The sequence below is a fragment of the Scyliorhinus torazame genome, chromosome 10 (assembly GCF_047496885.1).
Source record: "Scyliorhinus torazame isolate Kashiwa2021f chromosome 10, sScyTor2.1, whole genome shotgun sequence".
NCBI lineage: Eukaryota > Metazoa > Chordata > Chondrichthyes > Carcharhiniformes > Scyliorhinidae > Scyliorhinus > Scyliorhinus torazame.
In genome coordinates this window covers 66,840,731-66,859,272 of record NC_092716.1, presented here as the reverse complement: position 1 = coordinate 66,859,272, position 18,542 = coordinate 66,840,731, and the positions used below count along the sequence as shown (strand labels likewise).

The 18,542-nt window shown below is 45.1% G+C and overlaps 1 protein-coding gene across 1 annotated transcript in view; it reads right to left on the bottom strand.

Moving 5' to 3' along the window:
• tent4b (terminal nucleotidyltransferase 4B) overlaps positions 1–18,542 on the bottom strand; it is a 96,542-nt gene that overhangs the window by 42,234 nt on the left and 35,766 nt on the right. The window contains exons 4-5 of the mRNA XM_072518225.1: positions 7,741–7,861; positions 1,461–1,568 (exon numbers count right to left, since the gene is read on the bottom strand). Of these exons, the coding sequence (XP_072374326.1) occupies positions 1,461–1,568; positions 7,741–7,861 (229 nt within the window). The remainder of the gene's footprint in view (positions 1–1,460; positions 1,569–7,740; positions 7,862–18,542) is intronic.

The window sequence follows — 18,542 nt, the reverse complement described above, 5'->3', positions numbered from 1 at the left end:
CACAACCCTGGCATGGCAACCTCTGCAAGATGTGCCAGATCATCACCATGGGTACCGCCATTACACGTGAGAACACCACCCACCAGGTACGCGGTACATACTCGTGCAACTCGGCCAACGTTGTCTACCTCATAAGCTGCAGGAAAGGATGTCCCGAGTCGTGGTACATTGGCGCGACCATGCAGATGCTGTGACAACGGATGAACGGACATCGCGCGACAATCACCAGGCAGGAATATTCCCTTCCAGTCGGGGAACACTTCAGCAGTCAAGGGCATTCAGCCTCTGATCTTCGGGTAAGGTGGCTCCCTCAATGGGAACTGAGAGAGAGGGGAGGAGGTGGAGAGACCAGCGGGGCAAAGTTTTTAATCTTCACAAATTTTTAAAAACATACCTTCTCAGTGGGAGTTTTGGAGTAGGAATCAGATCTCCAGTATTGGTCATTTCAGCTGGGCCATTTTTTTGAAAAGCGAGTATTTAAAGGGACGTCTACCAGCTTTTAACATTTGGTCAGAGCTCCACGACAGCTATTGCTGCTATAGAGTTTGCAACCCGAGAATCTTGTCTTGTGCCCCCAATGCAGGTCACAACTCCAGTTTGGGAAGCTGTGTATAAAGATCTGTGCTGTAAGGAAATGTCTGCAATCTACAAAATGATGTGGTATACAAAGTATCAAATGATACAACTAAGTTCACCTTGAAATATCTTTTTCATTTATGCAACAAATACAAGACCAGAAGGTAAATTTAAATTGTGAGCAATAAATGTTTAAACAATCAAATGGACAGGGAATATAGAAATATATTAGAACATCCAAATGATGCCTTTTTCATCAATTTTCCCGAGATCCTTTTCAGTCATATCATGAGAAATTAGCATAAAGAAATATAATTTGGACAGTGCATTTGAAATAGTGTGTTCACCACAGTGGGAAGCAGTGCTGCCTCACAACACCAGGGCCCCGGGTTCAATTCTGGCCTTGTGTGACTGTGTGGAGTTTGCATGTTCTCCCAGTGTCTGCATGGATTTCCTGTGTGCGTCCGGTTTCCTCACTGTCCAAAGATGTGTAGGTTAGGTGGGGTTGCGAGGATAGGGCAGGGGAGTGAGCCTAGGTACGGTGCTCTTTCAGAGGGTCAGTTCAACTCAATGGGCCGAATGGCCTCCTCCTGCACTGTTGGGATTCTATGGATTGTTTTACTGTCTAGGCAGTAAACTTCCACACAATCTAGAACTGAAGTGACCTTTATGTGAACGCTTGACAAAAGCTAAAAATACTTTGGCCCCATTACCAATTTCAGAGTAGGTGACCAAATATAAACTATGTATGCCATGTTCTATTCAGGAAAAGGTAGGATGGCATTAACTTGAAGAACAAGGGAATTCTGTTTGATATCCTGGCCAACAATTATCCCTCAACCAACACAACGTATAATACATATTATAATGCAGAATCTTCTCACCTTGATAAATTCATGGATAAGCAGAGCAGCTTTTACTCCATTTCGTACATTGAAGCTGATGTCAACTTTTACCTCCGTGTAAGAGTCTGTTAGTTTGATAATAGGCACCTGATGCATCAAAAAGAAACATGGGTTACACCAAAAGTTACATTTAAAAGGAAACTTGCGCAAATGAGATGATCTAATTTTGGCGGAACACAATTTCTTCCTCTTCAAAGAAAATCATGAAAATCAACCTGCTGTTAGTCAGTCGGAGCTTAAACTAAATGCCGTGACATTACAGAATTATGCGCAAAAGAAATATTACAAGTAACATCTGCACAATCTCCCTCCATTCTCAAAAAATACATTTAAGGCCAGGGCATCCAAATTAGAGCTCACTGACCGTTTAAGATATCTGAACATGGAAATCCACTCCACAAGACCCAGCTAACATTTAGGTAGCTTAATTTGTGCATTAATTCTTCCTAAGTGGTTTGAACATCCTGGGCAAATGGGCACCAACAGGGCATGTAAAGCGTAAAAATATAACTGTGCACTGATCCGTGTTGCTTATTTCATACCCAGTGTCATTCTGACAAGGCATTCCCTAGTCAGTTCGGCATTCTTATGATGCAATTAAGATCCCAACATGACTGGTTCCTGACCCCAGCAAGCACTGAACTCTGCACACCTATATCATTGGTTTCTGTTTGCGGGAAGTTGTTTTGCATTTAGAGCAATTTCTTTGCATTTTGCTTTTCTTTCTTTTAAAATGATACTTCTTTTTACTTACTGGTCCATTATAAGCAGTGCCATTTTATTATGGGTGACTGTGTTGCTCAGAGGAAGGAGGTGGTAGAAGTGTAGCAGTGACAACAGCAGCAGCTGGGTCATCAAGATTCATGAAGGGCAGCATGTTCATCTCTTGGAAGAGAGATGGTCTTGAAAGCCTCATCCATCCAACAGAGTCTATAGGCAAAGGGTGAAGTTAAGATATGCCAGATGGGTAGCACATGAGGGGACCGTGCTTCTATAAGAAGAAAGTTGCTGATTTTGGCAGCCTCCTGGAAGACAACTAACTGCCTGCTACAATAGGGATGCCAGTGGTTGTAAAAGTGGCCATTCACCCAAAATTCCGTTCCTCAGGATCACTCCAGCATGCTACTGAGAGATCTGAACATAAGAGTTGGTGGTCCACATCGAAGAGCTGACAATGCAATATTTGCTGGTACATTTGTTTTCAAATTGATAACAATAATCAAAATGAGACCGGTCTTAGGATTCACAGCAATAGTTGCATTCCTAAGGAAGCAGAGTGTTGCCAACTGCTTTATGCTGCCATCAGGTATCCTTAACCCAAGGTATTCATTAACCACAAGGATTTCACTCAATTCATAGTTAAGAACAGGTGAGGAAAATCGAATGGATCACCTCCTTTCCCTCTCCTCATTTTATCGCAACAGATATTTCTGTTTAAACAAAGTTACCATGCCAAATCAGTTAGTGTTTAACTTTACACATTGTGATCATAAAATAACCAGTCAAACAAGTTTTCTTGAGTTTAATAAAGGGGGTTAAAGTTTTATTATATTTAACCTGAACTGGATAAAACAAAAGACGACCAATTTTTATATTCACAAAAACTCACACAGATTACAGAATAGGAGAGGATAGATTTGCCACATTAGAGTAAGAAAAAAATGTTCCCAGTTCATAGCTTGAAGTCTCCACTGTCTGCTGCTGAATTTGATGGTCTTGATGCTTCCGATCTAAAAACTACAGGTGCCGTATTTGGTTGTTCTCATGAAGACACAGCTGTAGAATCTAGTTCTTCAGAATCTCTCAACTGCAGAATTTGTGCCCCTATTAGCAGTCAGCAGGAGCAGCGTCACAGGCACAAATTATCACAAGAGTTGTGAATTTCCGCTCGCCTATGACTAACGAAGTTCCAGCCTCCAAAGAGTGCTGCTCCTAATGCAGTCTACTCTACATTGGAGAGACTAAACGCAGACTGGGTGACCGCTTTGCAGAGCACCTTCGGTCCATCTGCAAGCAAGACCCAGACCTTTCTGTCACTTGCCATTTCAATGCACCATCCTGCTCTCACGTCCACATGTTCGTCCTTGGCCTACTGCAATGTTCCAGTGAAGCACAGTGCAAACTGGAGGAACAGCACCTCATCTTCCAATTAGGCATGTTACAGCCTTCCGGAATTATCATGGTGTTCAATAACTTCAGACTGTGAACTCTCTCCTCCACCTCATTTTTATTTCTATTGATTATTTTTCATTTTTTCCATCGAGCTGTTTTTCCCTCGCAACTCTCTCCACCCCACCCTCCGGTACAGGTGGGCAGGGTCTTTTGAGTTTTACAGACATGCCATGGTATCTGCTGCTTTAATGTTGGTTGTAATCATTTTAGTCGGCTTCAAAGTAAGTCCTTTAAGAAATCCAATTCCTGTTTCTAGCCAATGAATTAAAAATCAAGAGTTAATATAAGCAGGCCGTCATAATATGAAACTTAGCTGTATCAGAACAATCATACACATCTATGCCAAATTCCCAGGCAGCCATCATGATTCATTCATCTTGCAGCAGTCAAATAAATACTCTCCCACTTTCGCAACCTGCGAGGAAAAGTAAGGTGCCTATTTGTGGACAAGAGCTATTCCACTCCTTTGCAACATCACACGAGTGAGCAGTAAGGATCGCTCATCTCACTAGCTAGCTCCTGAAACCAAGGCTCAGATGCCTTGGCATGTCCCAGAACTTCTGTTGTATACTCCAAAGAGTCTCCTGCTTTATTGTGATTTGCCACATCCTGCACAACATCCGTATATGTTTTCAACTGAAAGAGGCAGCTGGCAAAAGAACTCCTGCCCTTCAGCATCACCATCACCATTGTGTGACTGCAGCTCTCATCAATCTACGGATGAGAGAGGAAATTGCTCAATAAAAGCTCCAAAGGCTGGTTAACATAGACTTTTGTTATGAGGAGCCATTTGCACTATCCCTGCAGTAGGGTAGCACAGTGGGTAGCACTGTTGCGTCACGGCTCCTGGGTCCCAGGTTCAATTCCCGGCTTGGGTCACTGTCTGTGTGGAGTCTGTACGTTCTCCTCGTGTCTGCGTGTGTTTCCTCCGGGTGCTCCGGTTTCCTCCTCCAAGTCCCGAAAGACGTGCTTGTCAGGTAATTTGGGCATTCTGAATTCTCCCTCTGTGTACCCGAACAGGTGCCGGAATGTGGCGACTAGGGGCTTTTCACAGTAACTTCATTGCAGTGTTAATGTAAGCCTACTTGTGACAATAAAGATTATTATTATTATAAGTGGTCACATGCTTGAAGTTAGATTCCAGAGTTGAAACGCGATGAAACAGAATGTCACACATGTAGAATGTAGACTCTTCCATACTCTGGCATGTTTAAATTATTTGACCGGCCTTCCAATATCTAATATAATCACTGGTGTCCCTCAGCACTTTTCTTTTCATGGCTCCTCCCAGGAAGACACATCGATTAGCAGAGTGAGGAGAGAATGAGTAATCTCCTGGGCTGCCTCTGCCACCAGCATTTACTTCTGCTCTTGTGTTGTGTAGTTTGTTTTTCAGCAGGTGCAGCCGCTCATTATTATCTACCCCACCTGTGGTGTGAATCCTTGTTGGTGCTTGGCAGGGCTGAACACCTGACTGCCTCCTCATGAGGGTTGATATTCTCAAGGGAGTCACTCTCTTGAGCTTCAAGTAGATCTTTGCTGCTGGGAAAGAAAAGGGACAAGAGTTAGCATGACATTGAGTGACTTCACATCAAAGCTTCAGCATACACTTCAGGGTTTTGAAGTCAGTGTAAGGCCGACACATGATGTGGTACATAGAACATACAATGCAGAACGAGGCCATTCGGCCCATCGAGTGTGCACCGACCCACTTAAGCCCTCACTTCCACCCTATCCCCATAACCCAATAAACCCTCCTAATCTTTTTTGGATACTAAGGGCAATTTAGCATGCCAATCCACCTAACCTGCACGTCTTTGGACTGTGGGAGGAAACCGGAGCACCTGGAGGAAACCCACGCAGACACGGGGAGAACGTGCAGACTCCGCACAGACAGTGACCCAGCAGGGAATCGAACCTGGGACCCTGGCGCTGTGAAGCCACAGTGCTAGCCACGTGGCTACCGTGCTGCCCATGAAGTACAAGTGATAAGCATTCACCCTCCTCCGAGAAGCTAGGATCCAGTCACTGCCAATGCTGTAATGCGGTTTCCTCATGCTGTCCCACTGATCTGCAGTGCATCCTGTATCACCTCAATGAGGGCTATGTTTAGGTCCACCCTCATCCATTGTAACGTCTTTGCATACTCCTCACCGATTTGTATTTCTCTGTAACTTTGTATTGTCAGCAAATATGGATAAATGAGACTAGGTCACATCCAAGTCATTTAACAGCTGAGGCGTTAAGTACTGATCCTTGAAGTACACTGCTTGTTACAGCCTGCCAAACCAAAAATGCACCATTTATTCCTACTCTGTTTTCTGTCCAATAGCCAATCTTCAATCCATGCTAATATATTACCCCGAACCCTTTCCCATAAGATCTAGTTTTGTGTAATCTTAGCACCTTATCAAATGTTATTTGAATATCCAAATAGACTACATCCACTGGTTCGCCATATCCATTCTGCTAGTTACACCCTCAAAAAAAAAACCCTGAACAGATTTGCCCATCACAATTTTCCTTTCATAAATCCATCAGACTCAACTTAACCATGTAATTTTCTACAAGCCCTGTCACCACCTTGAATAATAGATTACAGCATTTTGCATACTACTGGCGTACCATCTCATCAATGGCAATTAATGAAGGCAATAAATGGACGCCTTGCCAGCAACACACACATCCCAGGAAAGAAGAAAGAAAATGGTTAAGCGGTTCCTTCATTTTTTAACTAACAAGGTTATGTTTGCTACCATGGAATTCTTAGGAATTGTTCTAGAATCTAAGGAATTTTGGAAGATCAAAACTAATGCATCCATCATCTCTGCAGCTACCTCGTTGCAAGTTAAGATGATTTGTCTCCACTTAGTACCATTAATTTATCCAGTACTTTTTCTATATACTGATCACCAAGTTCCTCCATTCTCACTAGGCCCTTGGTTCCTTATTTCCAGAATTTGTTTTGTGTTTTCTGTACAAAGAATGTATTTAATGTCTCTGCCATTTCTTTATTCCCCATTATAACTTCTAACTGTTTCGGCCTCTAATCGGTCCATACTGATTTTTACTCATCTCTTCCTATTTACATAACTGTAGAAATGTTTATAATCTATTTTGATATATTTTGAAGAGAAAGGAGAGAGCCACGAGTGACTAGTGAGAAGACAAATGCACATGTATGGGTCTTCTGCATGTAGTGAATAAACTGTTCGGGAGAAGTAGTAGGACACGAGGAGAATAGAGAGGTATTAATTCCAAAGTAAGTAGTTTGATTGCAAAGTGAGGAAAGAGTTATGGGCAGAGGAAGGGATTCTGGAAGTGTCACCAGGTGAGACAAGAATGTGGCTTGTGGAAGCAGCGATTGAAACATGGTATAGGATGCCTGCGAGATAGGGTGTGAAAGATGTGATGTCGGCGTGGAGAAAGCGATGAGACTGTTACCACTTGCAACACAACGGAAGGAGAAACGAGGAATTAGACTCACCTTTGTGGATCTTATGAGGTAGTTGAATCTCTTCTTGTTTCTCATTGACATCATTGGGCTGATGCTCCTGCAACATTTAGTCTGATACCTCTTTTCAGGCTTTCTGAAGAGAACTGTTTGGCCAAACCTTCCCACATTGTGGGAAAGGCTCTTTGTCTTTATATCTGCCAACAGCTCCTCCAAGGAGACATCTGCAAACTTAGAAGCACCCTTCCCCTCTCATTCAAATCACCTCCAATATGAAAAAACAATTAGAAATGGAAACCGGGTTCAAATTCAGCAAATGCAACATTCCTTTATAAGGTACATTCTTCCTTTAAACACACGTCTGAAGACTGCCACACAACAACTGCGTGAGGAAGGTGTGCAGGAGGCCTGCTGTTAACACGGTAAGCCAGACCCCACTCAAATGATAAAACTGGGGTGCACAATCTGCCTCCAATCCCGATCTCTGCTAAAATCACGACCCATATTTCTGTAGCACTAGACAAGCCCTTTGTTCACAACAAATACTGCAAACACATTTTTTTGCACTTGCCACACTTTTCAAGACAGACACAATAGGAATAATATACAAAAAATAATCTTCCCAGTACTTACAGTTGCTTTGTCCAAGACTTTTACAGAGCTCTGATCAGCCACACTGTGTTTCCTAAGTGCTTCCTCTAAAGTCCAAAGTGGTAGAGTCTCCCATTTCCCAAACACCACTAAGTCAATATCACTGAATAGCAGAAAATGTAAAGCAATAGTAAATCATTTTTTTGCTCAAATTAAAAATTCAACACTAACGGAAATTTGTACTTCACAAATTTCAATATGATTTAGAAACAGAAGAAAAAACAAGTGAAGGCACGTCATGTAATTGCTAAAATTGCAGACAAATTTAAACTTAAGGAAAAAGGGTTCTTACAAAAACATTTAAAAGCAAACACAGGTCAAGCTGGTTGTAATGACAATTCTCCAAAGTAATGTGGCATGTTTAACATTAGTCTTTGACTAAATGACTCAGAACTGGAAAACAGCACTCTTTTCTTGGTGCAGCAAAAGCCAAGCCAAATTATGTGATATACAAGAACAGACTCTTGGTGTCATTGCCTCCCTCCTGGTAGAACTTGAATCCCCAACCTTTTGACTTAAGAGGCAAGAGAGTTACCACTGAACTAAGTTTGTGGATTGTTGGTTTTCACAACATCCAAGTGTACAACGACCACACCCACATTGTTCTGACAGCTCTCAGTCTTCCCATTGTTTGCCTTAGTTTAATTGCTCTGTTTTATTATCTTTGGCTCGAGTCGCCAGGTATCTTTATACCGCCACGAGGTTCAAGTCCGAGTAATGATCAATAATCCAATACACCGATTGGTAATGTTTAAATCAAAGCACATTTATTATACACAGTAATCGCTACTCATGCACAAATTCTACGTCTAAGCTACTTCTACAACTAACAGGCCAATACTTAACTTGGAACTGGCCCACCAGGTCAGGGAAACAAATGGCCTTTCGTTCGGGTTCTGAGCCTGCGGGATTCGAAGTTGGTACAGATTGGTAGCTAGGAGCGCCTATCTCATAGCGAGCGTTGAATGAAACTTACGAGTTCGATCTTCACTGCTCCGGTCACGGTCAATGTTGGTTCATTGTTGCTGGGTGACCCGGGCAGGAAGAAGAGCTGAAGAGGAGCTGCTGAAGAGTGAAGAGCTGGAGAAGAGAGCGATCTGAACTTGGGGCTCAATTCTTATAGTCCCCAGGGGCTTCCCACCTTTCGGGGCGGACCCTGTACCTGGTCCCAAGTGATTGGACTTTGTCCCAATCACTTGGTTCGATTTTCTCCAATGCTGGAGCGGTTCCCTGATCGATGAGCGGTCTTGAGGTGCTCGTTCACCTCCTTTTGTGTAGGCTCTTGCTGGCGCCGAAGAGTCTGGTTTTGCTTTGTGTGTCTAAATGTTGCTCATTGTTCCCAGGGATTGCTCATTAGTATGCAGATGGCTGTTGTTTTGTTATGCTGATGGTTGCTGGTATAGTGTGTCTGGCCTTTCCAGAGGTAAATACACAGCCAACCTGCAGCTGCTCGTTTTTGTTTTGATGGCTGACTTTCCCATCAGCCTTTGCCATTCGCCATTTTGAATCGGGAGTTGGCCATTTTAAGTGGCTTCACCATTCAACAGTCTCAGTCTTGGTTTAGTGATGGCAACAATGCCCGAGTCAGTACGTCATGGTTACATTAGAGATGCCAGCACAAAATTTTAGTTGCAAAGCTCTGAATGGTGCACCATCAAAAATGTCTTCTTTTGGTTGAAGCTTTAAACTGAGGTTCCATCTGCCCTCTTAAATAGGATCATTGGACTTAGGGGCAAAAGTAGGCCTCTTGGCCCTTCGACCCTACTCCACCATTCAATATCATCGCTAATCTGGTTGTGGTCTCAGCTCCACTTTTCTGTCTGCACTCCACAACCCTTGCCAAACAAAAAATGATGTAACTCAGCCTAGAATAAATTTAAGGACCCAGTCTCTACGACCTTCTAGGGAAGACAATTTCACAATCTATGACTCACAGGGAAATTTCTCCAGATCTCCGTCTTAAAAGAGAGACCTTGGGCAGGATTCTCCACTCCCGCGCCGAAGTGGCCGTGCCGTTGTGAACGCCGTTGAGGTTCACGACGGCGTGAAATGGCCCCGATCCTGACCAATTCAGGCCCTGACAATGGGCCAGGATCGGGGCCGCGTCATCTACACGCGCCAGGCCTTGTCGTCCGCGTAAAGGCGGTGCCGCATAGATGACGCGGCTGGCGCCGCATAACAGGCATCATCCACGCATGCGCGGGTTGGCCAGCGCCAACCCGCGCATGCGTGGTTGCCGTCCTCTCTAAGTCCGCCCCGCAAGAAGATGTCTGACGGATCTTGCGGGGCCGCGGAAGGAAGGAGGTCCTCCTTCAGAGAGGACGGCCCAACGATCGGTGGGCACCGATCGCGGGCCACCCCACATTTGAGGTACCCCCCGGTGCAGGATCCCCCCTCGCCCCCCCGCAGGCCGCCCCCCCCAGCATTCACGCACCGTTCACGACTGCAGCGACCAGGTGTGGATGGCGCCGGGGGGAACCCGCCGTTTTGGCCTGGCCGCTCAGCCCATCCGGGCCTGAGAATAGCGGGGGTGCCGGAGAATCGCTGTTTTCGGTGTCTCCGGCGATTCTCCGGCCTGCGAAACTCGACCGGGCCGTTCCTGCCGCTTGGGAGGATCGCGGGAGGGCGTTGGACCGGCGTCCCGGGAAATTTTGGCGGCCCAGGCGATTCTCCCAACCGGCGCGGGAGTGGAGAATCGCGCCCCTTATATTCTTAAACCATGTCTCGCCCCATAGGAAGAACCATCCTCGTGATACCCACACGATCCAGTCTCCTCAATATCTTTTGTTTCAATAAGATCATCTCTCGCTCTTCTAAACTCCAACGGGTATAGTCTTAATCTGTTCAACCTTTATTCATTTTAAAAAATAAATTTAGAGTACCTAATTCATTTTTTCCAATTAAGGGGCAATTTAGCAGGGCCAGTCCACCTACCCTGCTCATCTTTGGGTTAGAACATACAGTGCAGGAGGCCATTCGGCCCATCGAGTCTGCACCAACCCACTTAAGCCCTTGCTTCCACCCTATCCCCATAACCCAATAACCTCTCCTAACCTTTTTGGACACTAACGGAAATTTAGCATGGCTAATCCACCTAACCTGCACGTCTTTGGACTGTGGGAGGAAACCGGAGCACCCGGAGGAAACCCATGCAGACACGGGGAGAACGTGCAGACTCTGCAAGACAGTGACCCAGCGGGGAATCGAACCTGGGACCCTGGCGCTGTGAAGCCACAGTGCTAGCCACTTGTGCAACCGTGCTGCTCTTCCCATGAGTTTAATTACGACGCAATGCACATTACCAGGTCTAGGATAGTCTTCTCCCTGGTTGGTTTTAGATTGTATTGCTCGAATAAGTTGTCCCCAAAACACTGAATTCATTTTCCAGGCTACCTTTGTCAAACTGATTCTCCCAATTTACATGAAGGCTAAAGTCATCCATGATTATTGTGCCTCAATTAGAGCTTCCTGTGCACTGTCCTACAGTGTAACTACTGTTAGGGGGCCTGTAAACTACTCCCACAAGTGACCTCTTACAGTTACTATTTCTCATCTCAATCCAAACTGATTTTACATCTTTATCTATCAAGCTTGAGTCTCACCCCCACAACCCAAAAATGTGCAGGTTAGGTGGATTGGCCATGCTAAATTGGCGCTTAATTGGAAAAAAGGAATTGGGTGCTTTAAATTTTTTTTTAAAAACTTTACCTGTCAAGATAAGATTATCTCTTAGACTAAGCTAATGCCATCCTTAATTAACAGAGCTACCCCTCCACCTTTCCCTAGCTTCCTGTCTTTCCAATAAGTCAAATAACCTTCGACATTTAGGATGCAAAAGATCGTATTACACCATTCAAAGAGCAGCAAGGGCATTCTAGCCAACATTTAAAATTAAAACACCCCCAAACAAACAAATTGATCATTTAAGTCACTGCTGCTTACAAGATATTGCCTGCATATTAGCTGTAATTTTCTCACATCACAACAGTGATGACATTTCAGAAGTATCTCATTGGATGTGAAGCACTCAGCAATATCCCCCGATTGTGAAAGATGTTACATGAATCTAAGTTTTTCTTTTCTTGTCCTAAAGGATTTCCACTCCCTAAATGTACAGCTGTATGACAACATGCACTGTAAGATTTATTTTAAAACAGTCAAAGCGTTGTCATCATGCATTCATCCTTAAAAGTGAGATGCTTCCCAAGCTCAAGGAACATGATCATGTAACTCAATGGCTTGTAGGAAATAAGGTGCTCCCATGGATCATGGTCAGATAAAAGAGTTGCCGGAACAGCTGCAAAGCACTACAACTTGTACAGCTCCACTAAAGTGACCATCATGAGGACCATTTAAGTCTTGAAAGGGCACAGTTGTATGTTCCTAATTGTGTCTCCAGCATAGTCATGCGTTGCTATACCCGACAGAAATTTGGACAAAACGTTCTGGCAAGGTTTTTCTCACTGCTTGAGAGGCATAGACACATGAAAGAGTGCATCACCACTCAATTTATTCCTTGGGCGGGATTCTCCGCAATCGACGCGATGTCCGCCGACCGGCGCCAAAAACGGCGAGAATCAGTCCGGCATTGCGCCGCCCCAAAGGTGCGGAATCCTCCGCATGTTGAGGGGCCGAGCCCTAATCTTGAGGGGCTAGGGCCGCGCCGGACTGATTTCCGCCCCGCCAGCTGGTGGGAAAGGCTTTTGGGGCCCCGCCAGCTGGCGCGAAACTGACTTTGCCGTGCGGCGCATTCGCGGGAGCGTCAGTGGCCGCTCACGGCATCCCCACGCATGCACAGTGGAGGGGGTCTCTTCCGCCTCCGCCATAGTGGAGACCATGGCGAAGGCGGAAGGAAAAGAGTGCCCCACGGCACAGGCCCGCCCGCGGATCAGTGGGCCCTGATCGCGGGCCAGGCCACCGTGGGGGCACCCCCCGGGGCCAGACCGCCCCACGCCCCTCCCAGGACCCCGGAGCCCACCCACGCCGCCTTGTCCCGCCGGTAAGAGAGGTGGTTTGATTCTCACCGGCGGGACAGGCATTCCAGCAGGGGGGCTTCGGCCCATTGCGGGCCGGAGAATCGCCAGGGGGAGAGGGGGGTGGGCCCGCCAACCGGCGCGATTCCCAGCCCCGCTGAATATCCGGTGCCGGAGAATTCGGCAACCGGCGGGGGCGGGATTCACGCCAGCCCCCGGCGATTCTCCGACCCGTCGGGGGGTCGGAGAATCCCGCCCCTTGTTCCTGCAGCAGGGGAGGGACATCAGAGCATAACTTTGGTTTTCTCTCTGTACAGAACAATCTAATTGCCACCACTGCCTTCATTTTTCCACCCCACACTTTCTTACTGGGTTTAACCTGTGGTGGCTGCAGGGGTGGGCAAGTCGACAGCAGGCAGGCCACCTGCTGGATTTAATATGTTTCTCCAGCCTTCAGACCCACTGGTGAGGAAGCACCAAATCCATTACTTGGTCTTCACTTCATGTGTGCAATGGCATAGCAATAATGTAGTTATATATCAAATTCAGTCCGAGGCATGAGCCAGATTGGAAACTTGTTGCAAGTCGTTGGAAATATAAGCAATATGTTATTTCGGCAGGTGACACTGTGATAAATATTTTTAATGTTAAAAGTATCATGCTGCGTAACACAATAGCTGCAATTTTGTGAGTATATTCCCTTCTACCCTTCCCCTCCACATCCACACCCCCCCCCAGACAAAATGCACAACCTAGTCACTTTGTTCTTGCAAATCTCTCAAAATGCTTTGAGCATTTTTTCAGTAATCACTTTTTCTTGGTAACTACAATTTTAATATAAAGGTTTAAACAAAGCTAAAGATAGAAAGATTACATATTTCACAATAACATGATAATATTTAGTCACTGATGCTTTTTAGGGCCTTCACCAAAGCATTCGCCAAACAGCGCATTCAAGACTCAGTGCTCAAGTTCATCTTCCGTAGTACTGCCAAAACCTAGGCTACCCCCCTCCACTGAGACCCCGAATCAGAGGACACTCCCAGCTGCTCCTTTCCATTCTGGTAATTGCCACAATCTCCAACCCAATTGTACAAAACCCCAAGACCATCTCCAGATTTTACCAAAATATAACAGTCCAAGAATAAACCCTATTCTCGCTCTGGCATCTATTTCTAAAACTTGCATAGCATCTGGCTATGTATTCTTATTTAAAATGTTGTGGGATAAGACTTGCATAAGTAATAGAATATATATAAATAAAATATTCAAGCCCACGGATTTAGTTTTCACAATAATGGGCAGGGTTGTGAAATTAAATCCCCAAAGCATCATTAAAATATCTCAGGATACTATTTAATAAAATTGGATTTTGTCTCAGCATAAAAATCTATGTTGTTATACAACCTCAAATCTTCAGACCACATGAGCACAACATCAAGACTTACAACAGTATGGGATTCCTGTGTCACTGTTGGTCTTGTCTGAAACATGTCCGCATGTAGCCAGAGGCTAAAAATATAACATTATACTTATCTTTAAATCTCCTGAACAGTAAATGGTGCCACTACCCTTCTAAATTTGCATCTCAGCAATGCTGCCAAACTTATAAATATATTTTAATAAAAGCAAAGTACAGAGGATGCTGGAAAAATGAAAAAATAAACAGTGGTGGGAAAATTCAACAATGAACATTGATGGGGGCAGGTATGAATGGTTTTTGCAGGCTTAAAAGTAGATAAATCCCCAGGCCTAGACGAGATACATCCCAGGCTACTAGGAGAGGCAAAGAAGCAGATTGCAGAGGTTCTGACAATAATTTTCAAATCTTTTCTGGCTACAGGAAAGGTGGCAGGACTGGAGGACAGCTAATGTGGTACCGGAGTAAACCAGGAAATTACAGGCCCGCAAGTCTAACTTCAGTGGTAGGGAAACCATCAGAAGAAAATCTGAAGGACAGAATTAATCTCCACTTGGGAGAGGTAAGGATTAATCAAGAATAGTCAGCATGGCTTTGTCAAAGGGTGATCATGTCTTACAAATTTGATTCAATGTTTCAAGGTGGTGACTAGGTGTGTAGATGAGGGCAGTGGAGTTGATGTCGTTTACATGGACCTCAGTCAGGGGTTTGACAAGGTCTCGCATGGGAGACTGGACAAGGAGGAAAGAGCCCATGGGAGACTGGACAAGGAGGTAAGATACAATGGGATCCAGGTTAGTTAGGCAAATTGGATCCAAAATTGGCTTAGTGGAAGGAGACAGAGGGTGATGGTCAAAGGTTGTTTTTGTGACTGGAAGCCTGTGTCCAGTTATGTTCTGCAGGGATCTGTGCCGGGTCTTTTGCAGTTTGTAATGTACATTAATGATCTGGACAAATGTAAGAGGTATGATCAGTGAATTTGCAGATTACAAAAAAAAAAACTGGTGTATAAAATTATGAGGGTCATCGATCGGGTAGATAGGAAGAAAGTTTTCCCATTAGCTGTCAATACTCAGAGGGCATAGATTTAAGGTAATGAGCAAGGGGCTTATAACATAGGAGAGGAAAAACTGTTTCACTGAGGGGGTGTTAGAAATCTGGAACTCTCTGTCTGAAAATGTGGTAGAGGCAGGACCCTCACAACATTTAAGAAGCATTTAGATGAGCACTTAAGAATCATATTGGACTTGAAACATTTTCTCTGTTTTGCTCGCCACAATATATTTTATTTGTGGCAGTGCAAAATATCAATGACAATTTCCCGCAGGTCTTCCAGAGGGGCCCATTTTCAGTTTGCCGGACAGATAAAAGTTACTGAAACCAATTTCTCTACTACCTGCTTTCCATAAGTTTACTTTTGAAATAGTCACCCACACTGTTGATGCAAAATTAAAATATTCACCCCAATTAGCTATAAATATGCAGGTACAGCAAGTAATTAGGAATGCAAATGAATCTTGGTCTTTACTGCAAGAGGTTTTAAGTATAAAAAAGATTTGGTACAGCTGTGCCAATTGTTAAGGAATTTGCAAATATATTTAAAGTCCTGCATTGACCATGCACTTACTTCCTGTATCACACAAATAATTTTCTTGCTGACCTGGCAGAACAGAATATGACCTGGACACCATAAACTAATGGCTTTGATTATATACTACATTGCTTTGCACCAGTTATAAAACAATGGATCGCACATTTTCCCAGTGTCTGCGTGGGTTTCACCCCCATAACCCAAAGATAGTAATAGTAATCTTTATTATTGTCACAAGTAGGCTTACATTAACACTGCAATTAAGTTACTGTGAAAATCCCCTAGTCGCCACACTCCGGCGCCTGTTCAGGTACACAGAGCGAGAATTCAGAATGTCCAATTCACCCAACAAGCACGTCTTTCGAGACTTGTGGGAGGAAACCGGAGCACCCGGAGGAAACCCATGCAGACACAGGGAGAACATGCAGACTCCGCACAGCCAGTGACCCAAGAGGGAATCGACTTGGGACCCTGGCGCTGTGAAGCAAGTGCTAACCACTGTGCTATCGTGCTGTCAATGTGCAGGGTAGGTGGATTGGCCATGCTAAATTGCCCCTTAGTTGGAAAAAAAAATATGATTGGGTACCAATAAAAATAAAACAGCGCATCATCGATTCAACGCGAGGAACCTTACAGGGCACTGGCTAATATATTTTATTTCCCACCCAGATTGTGAGCAGTGTATATCAGAGAACAATAAATTTTCTACCCAAAATAAGGTTCCCTTGTGTGCATTCAATCACAAAGATCCCCCATTCCCATCTCTCCACTCCCAGACTCTGCTGACCTCAACCCATCTGCCTCTGAAAACCTCACTTGTTTTCTCACCTCCACACTCTACTTCTGTAAATGTTATCTCATCCACAATTCTGATTGCCATATCCTATATTCTGCTGATCACATCTGCTCTCATTCCCCTACATTGGTCTCCTAAAGATTTCAAAGTAAAAATTCTTATTCTTGTAGCAAAAGTTCTCCATGCCATCATCCTTTCCATTTTCAGGCAGTCACTTCAGCACGACAACACAAACCTTTGTTTTCTATGATTCATCTGCTGAAGCCCCACTCTGTTTTTCAAAAACCAGCACAAAATTCATTTCTATCACCAACATTTTAGTCACCTCCCCGAATCTACCCTCCTTTGGTACGGCATATATTTTCTAATGATTCCATGATGCATCTTGGAACATTGCTCGATGTGTTTCAATAACACAAGCTGTCTTTAAAACAAACGCAAAGATAGTCGAGGTGGATAGAAGATACATGGGGGCCCCTTCTAAAGAGTTGTTGGTAGAGAGAAAGAAGTTGCAGAGGCAGATTGAAAAGTTGACGACGGGAAGGGCAGTGGTGCAGCTACAGAGGGCAAGAATATGAATATGGGGAGAAGGCAAGCCGCATGCTGGCCCACCAGCTGCAGAGGAAGGCAGCATCCCGCAAAATCTTAATAGTGCAAACAGAGAAGGGTGAGGTAGCGTCAGAGCCGGGGAGGATAAATCAGATGTTTAGGGGGCACTACAAGAAGCTGTACAGGGCAGAGCCAGGTGGAGAGGAAGAGGATATGGGATGGTTCCTGGACAGTTTGGAGTTTCCAAGGTTGGAAAAGGAGAGGAGGCAGGCATTGGAGGAGCCGTTGGGGCTGAGGTAGGTGAATGGCAGTTTTGGGAGGATGAAGTCAGGGAAGGCTCCATTCCGGGGGAATCTTATACGGCATGCGCAACGGAGTTGGCACCGCATTTATTGGGAATGTTTAGTGAGGCATTGGAGAAGGGGGAGCTGCCAGAGACACTGACGCAGGCCTTGATTACGCTAATCCCAAAGAAGAGGAAGGATCCGTTGGAGCATGGGTCATATAGGCGCATTTCGCTGTTGAATACAGATGTATAAGTGCTATTGGCCAGCGAATGTGGAGATTTGGGTTCTGGGGGTGAGACCCACGCAAACACAGGGAGAATGTGCAAACTGTACGCAGAGAGTGACCCGGGATCGAACCCGGGTCCTCAGCACCATGAGCCGGCAGTGTTAACCACTCCACCACCGTGCCGCCCCTTACACAGGATACATATGACCCGGGCGAGGACGAATGGGTTATTTTAAAGGGTGGCCGATGAGTGCAAGAAGTGTGGACGAGGGCTGGCGAATCATGTAGACATGTTTTGGGTTTGCGAGAAGCTGGAGAGATACTGGGAAGCGATGTGTGGGATATTATCTAAAATTGTACAAATGGAGGTTAGGCCGTACCCAATGGTGGCGATTTTTTGGAATATCGGAAGTGCTGGAGCTGCTGTACGAGAAGATGGCCAATGTCGTGGCCTTCGCCACTCCAATTGCTCGACGAAGGATCTTGCTGAATTGGAGGAAGGATGCGCCGCTGGGGCTGGTGGCCTGGCTGGGGGACCTGTATGACGTTCTCTGATTGGAAAAGATTAAATTTGAGTTGAGGGGTTTGGCGGAGGGCTTTGAGACACGGTGGGGATTGTATATGACAATGTTCATCGTGGTGAATGGAGGGGGGGGGGGGAAATTGCACAAATTGTGTACTGTGACGTGAACATAGAACATTACAGCACAGTACAGGCCCTTCGGCCCTTGATGTTGCACCGACCTGTGAAACCACTCTAAAGCCCATCTACACTATTCCCTTATCGTCCATATGTCTATCCAATGACCATTTGAATGCCCTTAATGTTGGCGAGTCCACTACTGTTGCAGGCAGGGCATTCCACGCCCTTACTACTCGGAGTAAAGAAACTACCTCTGACATCTGTCCTATATCTATCTCCCCTCAATTTAAAGCTATGTC